The following is a 12,038-nucleotide window of genomic DNA, read 5'->3' as shown; positions in this document are numbered from 1 at the left end:
CAGAGAGGTTTGCTAACTACAGCCTGCGTTAATCAAGTAATGAAGTGATTGCTTTGGTGAGAGGTTGCTGTTAACTTCCCAGTCTGGTTCATCAAACCCAAAGCATCACAGCCTTGGATCAAAGACGGGCTTGAGACCATTTCAGACTGACGGTGGTGCAGTGCTTCTTTTGCAACTAGAGTCCCATTTTCAGTTTTATTCTGATACAGTTTTGTTTGCTTCCACAACCTGATAGAAACGTTTCTAAGTCGATTGATCTCAGGCTCGTGTGTGAAATACGGCACCGTGCGTATCTTCAGGACCGTTGCTTTGGTTTATCTTACTTCCTTTTGGTGACGCATAGGAGACACCTGACATTCCATAATCAGCAGCTCCGCAAGGCTCAGCTAGACTTTAAGAATATTTCATTCTGATTTAGGTTTTGTTTATGCTGGTGTTTTATACAAGACTTTGTTCCTGTTCTTCAACCCGCAGCCACTATAACTTGATAAGTCATTGCACTACTAAAGCTATTTAAAAGCCTAGAACTAAAGTAACTCTGATTTCATTTGCAAAGCCTTTGGTGCAGTTTGGAGCCCAGAGCCTTGTTTCCAAACGGCACTGAAGCCTCACATCACGAGTTGGGTGTGTTTTGAAAGTGCTGTCATGATGAAGTGCTTTAAGACTGCAGCCTGCATGGAGAGCCCAGTTCAGAGTCAACCTCATTGCTGGGCTTCCTAAAGGAGTAAATGGGATATTATAAAGCCAACCAACCACACACACAAAACTTACAAGTTAGTTTTATACATTTTCCACACATAGTAATTTTGCACTGTTAGTAATTCCCTTCTCTGATCCCCCTCCGTCTGCAATTCTGAAAAACCTTATTAAACTATTTTTTAAACATAACTTGTCTGCAGAAAGAATTCCTGAGTTTTTTTGCTCAAAGCATGGGATAGAGGATTTCTGCTTAGGGAGGAGGTGAAGAACCCACCCCATTGTAGCAGCGTGGTGGAAACCACAGAAACAAACCACCCTTTTCTGGTTAAACTTTGCACTGTTTCTTTCTTTCAAGGTTGCTCCTGAATCCATCTTCCCCAACACTGGGCCAGGGCAGCAGCAGCCCAGGACTGGTGGTAGCTGAGCAGCTGAAGAGGCAGCCCAGAGACCTGTGGGCTTTAATGTAAATGTAAAGGCAGCATCATATAAAGGAAGGCAGCGAAGAGAGGAAGGCTGGTGCTGACATCAAGGAGAGGCAGCAATGGGTGAGCTGTGGGTTATGACTTTTAGTTCTTTGTGGGTTGTTAACTTAGTTAATTTTAACTTCTGAGTCAAAGCTGAAAACCCAAGAGGCCTCCCTCACCCCCCACTCCCTCCACCCATACACACAAGGGACAACAAACCTGCTGCATCCCTGTTATTGTCAGCATCTCCAGCCTTTTCTTGCTGCTCCAGGGAAGCACAGGCCAGGCCGTGGCAGAAGGCAGGAGGAGCAGGGTAGGAGGAATGAAAGACACTGCTTTATTTGAAGCCAGTACAAAAATACATAGGCACATAAACTTCTTTTTGCTCTCGTTACTGACTGACATCCAAAGCCTGCCATACATTCAAATCAAAAGGTCACCCTTTTAATCACTAAAATGGTCATTCTGTAAATAGATTCTATGTAGAAAACAATTTTAGTTGACTAATAGCATAGAAAATAGCGTGGTAGGAACTCTGTTTGCTTTCCCAGTGTATGCAATACCATCCAGAGCCTGGCACCGAAGGGTGCCTGGTTACAGACAAAATAAGCTTTAAAAAATATCTTATCATTTGGACCAACAAATCTAACCAGCAGATTCAAAAAATAACCCCAAACCCCATCAGGGCTTTAGACAGAATGGACATCCTGACTGCAACGGCCTCAGCACGGCCAAATGACAAGCAAATGTGGCAAAACCAGAAGGAATTCGCAGGTGAAGGGGGATTCTGGAGCAGGCAGCAGCAGCCTCATACCAGCACATGAGGCTTTTGCAGCACTGCTACAGCAATCCACATCGCATGTAAGGATTTCAGTGTTAAGCACCCCCACAGATGCAGCTTTGCCCAACAGCAGTTAAGTTTTTAGCAAGTATCTTCCAGAAACAAATTCTAGTGTGTGTAGAAGCTGTTTTCCTGGTTACCAAAGCAGCGTATACAAAATAATTCATAAATACCGAGTTTTACCAAAATTGTGTTTTTTAACCAAAGTTATAAACAGTCCTTTTTAAACCAAAAGACAATCTAAGAAGAGACCTAGAAAGAAGTGCTGTGTAAAACAACCTTTAAAAATCAGCTAACACTGCCAACATATTAAAAACCCCATTCTTCTGATGGGTCGCAAACCAAAAACAATATCAAAAACCCTGCGACCTGCAGGACGGGGCTTGGCCAAAGCAGAAGTGCTGGTGCTCAGTGCTGCAGGGACCAACCCCACACCTCAAAACCCCAGGCAGCTCCCATTGACTTGTTAAAACAAGGCAAGTCCAGAGGAGGCCACGGAGCTGCTGCGAGGGCTGGAGCAGCTCTGCTCTGGAGCCAGGCTGAGAGAGCTGGGCTGGGGCAGCCTGGAGAAGAGAAGGCTCCTGAAGGGGAGACCTGAGAGCAGCTCCAGTGCCTGAAGGGGAAAGCTGGAGAGGGGCTTGGGACAAGGGCCTGTAGGGACAGGCCAAGGGGAATGGCTTTAACCTGCCCGAGGGGAGACTGAGATGAGCTCTTAGGCAGAAGCTCTTCCCTGTGAGGGTGCTGAGGTGCTGGCACAGGGTGCCCAGAGAAGCTGTGGCTGCCCCATCCCTGGCAGTGTTCAAGGCCAGGTTGGACACAGGGGCTTGGAGCAAGCTGCTCTAGTGGAAGGGGTCCCTGCCTGTGGCAGGGCTTGGAGCTGGAGGAGCTTTAAGGTCCTTCCAGCCCAAACCAGGCTGGGATTCTAGGATTCAAGTCCCTGGGGCTCTTCTAGATTATTCTGCATGGGAAGAGGATGGCAGGAGCACTGGATTTTTCAGATCTGCTCCCCACTGATCCAATGCACCCTGTGAGGTTCCCTGCCCCAGCACAGCCAGCAGCATTCCCAAATCTAAAGGGGTGGGTTGAGTGAGGCTGTGGCCCTGCCAAATGCACTGGTGGGAGATAAAACCTTCTTGTTGGGGATGTCCCTAAGCCTCCTAAAAGCACCATCAGGAGACCCAGCATCCACCCTGGTGGCTGCACCAAGATGGGATGTGGTCGAGGATGCTCAGGTACAGCCCTCGGAGCCAACACAGTCCTCCATGATTCAAACACATGCTGCTTGTGCCAATCACTTCTGCCAAATCTCAGCGTGATTAAAACCCCATTAATTCCTCATGATCAGTCTGAATTAGATGTCTTCTTCACCGTGCAGTTATCTTCCCAATGATTTGTAAAGGCAGCCTTCGAGATTGTGCAAATTAAGAGCATCACTGTTACTCCATGGCAGATGCCTGGATTCCTTCCCACATTCTGCCCGTGATCAGCTGAACAGAAATAGATTGCTTCCCAAAAAAAGCCTCTGCTTGGTCACACAGAGCTTTTTCCTTTAATATCCATCTTGCTGCCAGCTTCGGACTCCTTGCTCTTTTGCTCCTCTGTGAAAGTGATGTAGGAATACACCAGGCTTCCAGCAATACTGCAAAACGAGTGGAGACATCATGAGATAGAAACCATGGTCAGGGATCTGCTGCAAGCATCAACTGGCAAATAAATTCTCCATTTGCCTCCTAAGACAAGGTATTTGGTCTAATTCCTGCCCAAACATTGCTACCCCGAGTCCCTAACCTGGTGCTGGACCCGCTGAAGGGATCCTGCTGAAGGACAAAGGGGAGTTTTCACAACACAGAAAGGCAACAATCCCAAAGGCTGTCCTAAAACACAGCTGAAATAAACTAAAGAGTGCTTCCTTTGCTGCCTTAATGATAGGATTCCCAACTGCAACACTGAGAACAGCTTCAGTTTGCTGCTAAAATATGCTCATGTGTTCTCCAGGCTTTAAAAAAACCCAAGTCCATCCAGGAGCTCCTCCAGCCTGAGCTGGGAGCAGGGGCAGAGTGGTGCTGGGCTCATCTCAGGCTCCAGGACATGGGTCGACACCATGCTGGCTCCTCTGCTGCAGCACAGATAGATAATACCACAGGGATTCCTTTGAAAGAAGCCTGGAGCCTGTCAAACCATTCCAGTTTGACAGCAGTTCTCACTTAAAATCGTAACTAAAAACTATGAACAAAGTTGTTCTTACCTGATATTTAGACCAATGAAGTTCATCCATGTAAAAATATAGTCTCCTCCAAAAAACATCCCAATATAGGTTACTAAAATATTCTGCAAAGGAACAAGATTTGAGGAGCAAGAGCACAAGTTTCTGTACAGCCCCAGACAAGCCTGTGCTCAATGCATTAACCACTATGGAAACAGGAAACCTCTGGTGCAGGAAGCATGGAATAGGCAAGTGCTGGCAAGGCTGGATTCAAAGAATCACGGAATGGTTTGGGCTGAAGGGAGCTTAAAGCTCATCCAGGGCAGGGACACCTTCCACTAGAGCAGCTTGCTCCAAGCCCCTGTGTCCAAATTGGCCTTGAACACTGCCAGGGATGGGCGATGGGCAGGTTTAGAGCTGCTGAACAGAGGCTCCACTCCAGAGCAGCCTCAGCACCCACTGCTGGGCACTGAAACCCAGCAGAACACCCAGGAGCACCCATCTATTCGTGCAGTGGGCTTGTTGGGCCACAGTGACCCAGCAGATCACAGGCACTGTGGCTGTTTCTGGGTGTCTTCCACATCATTAACCCTGGGGAAGCTGAATGCACCAACCCCATTCAGCGCCACACACAGCCTCTTGCCACGCAACCATGCACAGAGTATTCCTGTACTCCAGGCAGCAGCAAAGAAATGAATGCATTAAAAACTGAATCCCACTGGAGCTGTCCTGCCCCCTGTGCAGCACCCCAGAGCCCCTGTGCTTGTGTAGGCAGAGCCAGGGGATGCACAGTGTGGATGCACCATGAGGATGCCTAGTGGAAGCGGTTGCAGGGATGCTGTGGATGGCCCAAGGGTGTTCAGGGCTCTTGCTGGCTGGGCAAGGAGCAGGGAAAGCCACTTACCTTAATGCAGCCAACTATTGTAGTTGTAAGAGCAGAATTATACTGAGTGCAAAGAACCGTGGAGTACATCAAAATAAACCTGCAGGAGGAAGAGCCAACATCAGCTTTCAGGACACGCTTTGTGCATCACCGCCCATCTCACCCCCTCTTTTCTACAGTGGTATTTATACCACTGCTTTTTTGGGCTAAACCTGCACTGAAGCAGGGTAGGAAATGATTTCCATCTGCCACAGCTCTCAGCAATGTTGTCCCCATCAGGACTAAGGATTTATTATTTCTTTAACCCAGAATGACTCAGACCACCAAATGGCAGCACCCACCACCACAGCAGGGGGTGACCTTACCCCATCACACATGACAGCATAAACTGCACAATGAAGAACATGTCTGCCCAGCCTTGGTACTCCATTGCCTGCAAGAAACACACCCCAAGCCTTAGAGGAGGAAAAGGAAATGCAGTCATTCACAGCAAGACACGAAACAAGCCCCTGATGTTGGTTTTCACATCACAGCAGGAAAAAACAAACCCTAACATGGCTCAGGGTGATGTCCTCGGGCTGTCCACGTCAGCATCACCTCCAAATCAAGGAGCTCTTTTGCACCTCCCCATGAAGGCAGATTTCACACATACATTATAAACCACAGTACCATAGAATCACACACTGGTTTGGGTTGGAAGGGACCATAAAGCTCATCAAGATGGGGCTGCTCAGCCTGGAGCAGAGCAGACTCAGGGGGATGGAACCCCCAGGAGTTATCTTTTATATGCAGGGCTTTGCTTGCCACCATCGGCACCCCCATTTCTGCCTCTCACATAACAATCATTGTCTTTGATCCTTGTTAATGAACTACAAGAGTTAACACGTGGATGGGGGCAGTTTCCCCATGCAAACCCCCCTCTCCCCAGCGTGGCCCCCCACGATGCAGCCCCCAGCCCAGCTCTGCCCTGGGACACGTCCGGCTGCACGCCCTGCACAAGGGGGGTTTTCATGAGCCTGCAAACGTGGTTTCCTGGCAGCAGCACCCACAAACGCATCTTTGTCTGCCTGTGGCTGCCAGGAGCTCGGGCAGGGAGAGAGGAGTTTGTTCAGAGGAGGAAAAAACCTAGAAATAAAGGAGATTTCTCCACGGGCTGAACAGAGGCTGCACAGTGCAGCCCAGAGCAACGTCCTGCTCCCTGCCCGCCACCTCCTGCCTATAAATGAGCACTTTATCATAGAATCACAGCCTGCTTTGGGTGGGAAGGACCCTAAGATCATTCAGTTCCAGCCCCCTGCCACGGGCAGGGACCCCTTCCACTAGAGCAGCTTGCTCCAAGCCCCTGTGTCCAACCTGGCCTTGAACACTGCCAGGGATGGGGCAGCCACAGCTTCTCTGGGCACCCTGTGCCAGCGCCTCAGCACCCTCACAGGGAAGAGCTTCTGCCTAAGAGCTCATCTCAGTCTCCCCTCTGGCAAAGTCACCCCTTCACCCTCTCCAATCACCTCTCCTCACTAATCACAGCTCCTTATCTTAGTGGCTGCTTAGGGAGGGCCCTCATTAGAGCTTTAAGCTCCTAATGAGAGAAAAGCCCTCTGGGTACAGCCTGGGGAGGACAGACAGAGGTGTCTATGGGGCACCAGCAACACCTCCAGCCTTCAAAATTTGCCATGGAGAGGGATGCTCACCCGTGCAGGAGTGAAAAAGGAGTGCTCTTATTCAGGAGAGGCCACCGAGTATGGCTGCACATAAGCCAAGGCAATAATTATTCATAATAATTATTCATAATAATAATTATTACTATTATTAATAATGAATGTGAAATCATTCATATTATAAATGTCACATATATGTAAGCACATGTAAATCAGATCATGCCCTGATGAGGCAGCACCAGCAAACTGACCCCTAGAGCATCTCAACTCTCAGCAAGAAAGAAGGGCACAAGGGAGTTTGAAGAAACTCATATCCTGAAAACACTCAACTTCTTTGTTCTGAATAATATTGTTTCACCTATTGCTCTCCCACTTCCCCATTCAAACGTTACAAAAATGCTTGAATGGAGCAACTTTGTGGAATTAAAGTAACTCCAGCGTAAGGCTGAGTTCCTTTCTGCTTATGTGGTTTTGGGGTCGTTACTCTCCCATCCTTTGCCCTGACTTCCTCCCTCAGGCACTAAGTGGTTCCTGTGAGCAAACTGGGGCTAATAAACAACTTTATAGTTTCTCATTTTGAGTATTTCCCATTTTTTCCTAAGAAGGCTACATTACAGCAAAGCACATTATAAGGAACAGTAAAACATTCTTCTCAGCAACCCCTTTTGCCTCTAAATTCTTGTGCCAATAAAGATGATAGTCTTTTGGGGCAGGAATCCTACCTTCTGCGCATCTCCAGTGAAGTAGGCAATGATCAAGGTGGGCAGGATCATAAACAGTGCATTGTAGTAGAGCAGACCGTATTTCCCCAGCTCCTAGAAACAAGAAACATCTGTGTGTTTAAGCTGGTTCCAAACAGAAACATAAAACCTTATTCGTAGTGCTGCTGAAGACTGGGTTTGTGAGCTGAATCCATGGGGGATTCTCAGAGACAGAAGAGTTGGAGGGTGGTTTTATATGGATCTGTCTAAATATATAGCTATATAACTATATATATAGCTACATAGATATGTACATATCTGTATAGATAAATAGCTATATATAGATACTATGTTTTTCTGACTAGATACACATATAGATAATGTTTATATACACACATATATAGAGATTTCTATAGATAGAGATATATACACACACATATACACATATACATGCTCGAGGCAGGGAGGTTGGAACTACATGAGCTTTAAGGTCCCTTCCAACCCCAACCATTCCCATTCATTCCATAATTCTCTATGTAAATGCAGATATTTATAATTTTACATATTTTAATATATACATATTAATATAGCTCTGTATGTGTATACACACACACACACACATATATGTATCAATACAAATAACAGACTCGGGTAGCAAGTCTTCAACAGCCTTTATGGTCCGCATCAATCAAAGTGCCATTTCTTTGCTGTCACAAGTGGCTGCGGTCATAACCAGCACAGGGACGTGGCTCTGACTGATGCTGTTTGGCAGCACTGGCACCGAGAGCTATTGCCAAACCTTCTGGACAGGAGATTTTGGGAGAGGGATGGGGTGACGCTCTCCGAACCAAGCAGCGACACTGCAGTGCCCAGCACCAGCGGTCAGCCTACCTTTGAATCCAGCTTCTGTTTCACAAAGGCCCCGTTTGCAGCTGTTAAGGCATCATTAATCAGGATAAAAATATATCCCTCCAGATCAAATGCCAAGTCAGCACTGGGAAAGGAGAGGGGAAAAAACCAAAGTTAAAGTTTGAAGCTGCACTTGCAAGATTCCTTCCACCTCCTGTTTAGCCAGCAAGTTGTCAGAGAAAGTTAATCATGGGAGGAAGGGCTGGGGTTTGGGTCGGTGAAACATTCTTTCCTACTAGAGAGCATGTCTGGGGGGGAGAGAAGGAGGCAGCATTCCCTCTGTCTGTTCTGGGAGCACACCGTGGTGCCGGATTCCCTTTGGCATTGCTGTGTGGCACCCTTCAGAGCCCCAGGAGAGGGGACAGCAAACGGGGAGCTCACCTGGCAGCTACGAAGGCACCGATGATCATGGCAAATACCGTCATCTGAATACCCCAAGAGAACTTCTTCCTAAAGGCAGAGGCAGCACAAACCTGCACTGAGTTCTTGTGAGAACACAGGGAGAAGTTTTTCCTCCCAGCACGTACAGAGGGGGAGAACACCCCAAGCAAAGCGTTGCAGCAAGTAAAAACAAGACGGTTTTAGACAATTATCTCCGTGATTTAAAAACAAACACAACTTGGCATTGGTGAGGTGCACGTTTATGCAGTCAGCTCGGCTGGAAAGGAACAGTAAGATCAGGTCCAACCATTCCCCAGCCCTGCCAAGGCCACCGCTGCCCCATGGCACTGAGGCCTCCCCTCCACGCTGTGTGAACACTCGCAGGGACGGTGCCTGCAGCCCTGCCCTGGGCAGCCTGTTCCAATGCCTGAGCACCCTCTGGGGCAGGAATTGTTCCTCAGCTCCATCTAAACCTGCCCTGGGGCAGCTTGAGGCCGGTTCCTCTTGTCCCATCCCTTGTTCCTTGGGAGCAGAGCCCAGCCCCTCCTGGCTCCATCCTCCTGTCAGGCACTTGTAGGGAGCCATCAGGCCCCCCTGAGCCTTCTCCACACTGAACCCCCCAGCTCCCTCAGCCCTTTCCCATCACCCTTGGGCTCCAGGCCCTGCTCCAGCTCCGGTGCCCTTCTCTGGCCCCACTCCACCAACTTGAGCACTTATGTGTCCAGTAAAGTAGCACTTCCAGAGCACCATGACTCTGCCTGCTGCAGAGAAGGGCTCAGCTGGGCACGGGGCAGGGGCGAGCCATGAGATGGGGTGGATGGACACAGCACCCTCCGCTTCCGCGCACACCCCGCACAGCCAGAGTGCATCCATCCCTCCCTGCACAGCACCTCGTCTCACCCCGCTCCCTCCAGGCACACCAGAGAAGGGCTGAGCAGATCAAGGCAAGTAACACAGCACGTAACACACTGCAGCTCCCTGCATCCGCTTCCTCCTCCCGCCGTCATTCCCAAACCCCGGCTCAGCGCCAAACCCCTTGACCACATGGATATCCCAACACACAAGAGCTCACTCACATGCCGCACGTCACCCCAACGCCTTCAGGCTTTGGGAGCTCCATCCCTATCCTCTAACTCTACCCGGCACCAAGGAATGGGGCTGGGAACACTCACTTGAGTAAGAATCCTTCGGCAAACATCGTGAAGAGGATGGAAAAGCGTCGCAGGACAGTGAACATGGGCAGGCTGCAGGAGGAACGAGGGTCAGCAAAACGCACCTCCGGAGCACGGAGCCACTGGAAACCCTGCAGCTTCCTTATGGAAACGGTGTCACCCCCACACCCCAAAAGATATCCCCTATATCAGCATGGGGGACCCCAGGGACAGCCCCAAACCCTCACCCAGGGGTGACCCAGTGCCTCTGGCTGGGGTAAAGCACACGGAAACGCACCCATGGCTCCTTTTAGTGTGGACAGAGAAGGAACCGCATCGCCCCGAGCGGCTCCTGCTCAGGTCACCCTCACCCCTGCAAAGCCTCAGGGCTGGCAGCAGCTCCTCACAAACACCAGGCCCCCCAAAACACCCCAGTTTATACCCCCCCCAGAGAAAAACCATCCGTACTTGAGCTTCTTTGTGCTGAACAGTCCTGTGATCTGGTTCCCAAAATACAGGAGAGGTAGAGGAAACGTCTAGAATATCGTAAGAGGGATAACACACGGGTGAGCAATGGAAAGAAGCCAGCAGCACCCCTGTCTTAGCAACATATATTATTCCCCCCAGCTCCCAGGACAAGGAGACCGAGCATCCCACTGCCAAACACCCCGGTGGAGCCCAGGGCAAGGCCGAGGGGCTGAGACCATCACCGTGGCCTCGGGGCACGGCAGGGCCTTACCCGCCGGGGGATGTGCCTGTCCAGGTCGGGGAACTTGACCACCCGCAGCGCCTTGCCCGCCCAGAGCACCGCCACGGTGGCCAGCATCTGCAACAGAGCCGGGGGAAGGGGGGGTCAGCCCCATGGCAACCCCTGCATGGGGGGGGATTGGGGTAGGGGGGATGCAGGGGGACCCCACTCACCTGGCCCAGCCCCACACACAAAGAGGAGGGGAACCTGCGGGCAGAGAGCAAATGTCAGGGGGGCACCCACATCGGGGGGGGGGGGGGGAAAGGGGGCACCTATATAAGGGGAGGGGAAGCAAGAAGGGCATCTACATTAGGAGGGGAAGAAATGGGGAACTCACATCGGGGGGGAACCCCACATCGGGAGGGGGCAGACACCCGTATGAGGGTGGGGAAGGGGGCACCTACATTTGGGTGTGAAAGTAACGGGGGCACCTACATTAGGGGGGAAGGAAGGAAGAGGGGGCCTTACACAAGGTGGGGGGGAAGGAAGGAAGAGGGGCCCCAGCATTGGGGGTGAAAGGGAAGAAGGGGGGCACCTACATCACGGGGGATAAAAGGAAGGGAGAAGCAGCGATGGGGGGGGAGGAACAGGGAAACAGGGACACGGCCACTGAGCAGGGAAGGAAGGAACGGGGGGCACCTACACGGGGGGGAAGGGAAGGAGGGGATCTTTGGTGGGGGGAGGAAGGAATTGCACCGGGAATTGTGCCCCCTCTGGAGCAGGGAGTGCGGCACCGGGATCTGCTGGGGGGGACCGCGCAGGGAGTCACTGCGCAGGGGTCTGGGGGGGTATGGGGGATGTCACACTGGAGTCTGGTAAAGGGGGGTCACACAGGGGACGTTGCACGGGGGTCTGGCTTGGGGGGCATGGTGTTGCATGGGGGCATTGCATGGGGGGCACGGCATGGGGGACATGGCATGGGGGGCACGGCATTGCATGGGGGGCATGGCATGGGGGGCATTGCATGGGGAGCATTGCATTGGGGGTTTGGCATGGGAGGCATGGCATGGGGGGCATTGCATGGGGGGCATTGCATGTGGGCATTGCATGGGGGGGGGCATTGCATTGGGGCTTTGGCATGGGAGGCATGGCATGGGGGGCATTGCATGGGGGGCTTGGCATAGGGGGTCATCACACAGCAGCCAGGGTGGAGGGGAAGGCGTTGCACAGGGGCCTGGGGGGGGGGGTACTGCTGGAGGGAATGGCTTTAACCTGCCCGAGGGGAGACTGAGCTGAGCTCTGAGGCAGAAGCTCTTCCCTGGGAGGGTGCTGAGGCGCTGGCACAGGGTGCCCAGAGAAGCTGTGGCTGCCCCATCCCTGGCAGTGTTCAAGGCCAGGTTGGACACAGGGGCTTGGAGCAAGCTGCTCTAGTGGAAGGTGTCCCTGCCTGTGGCAGGGGTTGG

The 12,038-nt window shown here is 51.2% G+C and overlaps 1 protein-coding gene across 1 annotated transcript; it reads right to left on the bottom strand.

Annotated features, from left to right (window-relative positions):
* Positions 1–3,089: 3,089 nt before the first annotated feature.
* Positions 3,090–10,843, bottom strand: SLC35D1 (solute carrier family 35 member D1). Its single transcript, XM_057399187.1, has 11 exons — positions 10,809–10,843; positions 10,627–10,713; positions 10,356–10,423; positions 9,909–9,980; positions 8,737–8,805; positions 8,338–8,440; positions 7,468–7,560; positions 5,456–5,523; positions 5,112–5,190; positions 4,250–4,332; positions 3,090–3,643 (listed from the first exon to the last, which is right to left on the bottom strand). Exons 2-11 carry the CDS (start codon positions 10,711–10,713, stop codon positions 3,535–3,537), a joined length of 831 nt encoding a protein of 276 aa, XP_057255170.1. The 5' UTR covers positions 10,809–10,843; the 3' UTR covers positions 3,090–3,534.
* Positions 10,844–12,038: the final 1,195 nt, after the last annotated feature.

The sequence above is a fragment of the Pezoporus wallicus genome, unplaced genomic scaffold (genome assembly GCF_028554395.1).
Source record: "Pezoporus wallicus isolate ANWC-B61680 ecotype Strahan unplaced genomic scaffold, APGP_CSIRO_Pwel_v1 contig_11395, whole genome shotgun sequence".
Lineage (NCBI taxonomy): Eukaryota > Metazoa > Chordata > Aves > Psittaciformes > Psittacidae > Pezoporus > Pezoporus wallicus.
This window is presented reverse-complemented; position numbering and strand designations above follow the sequence as displayed.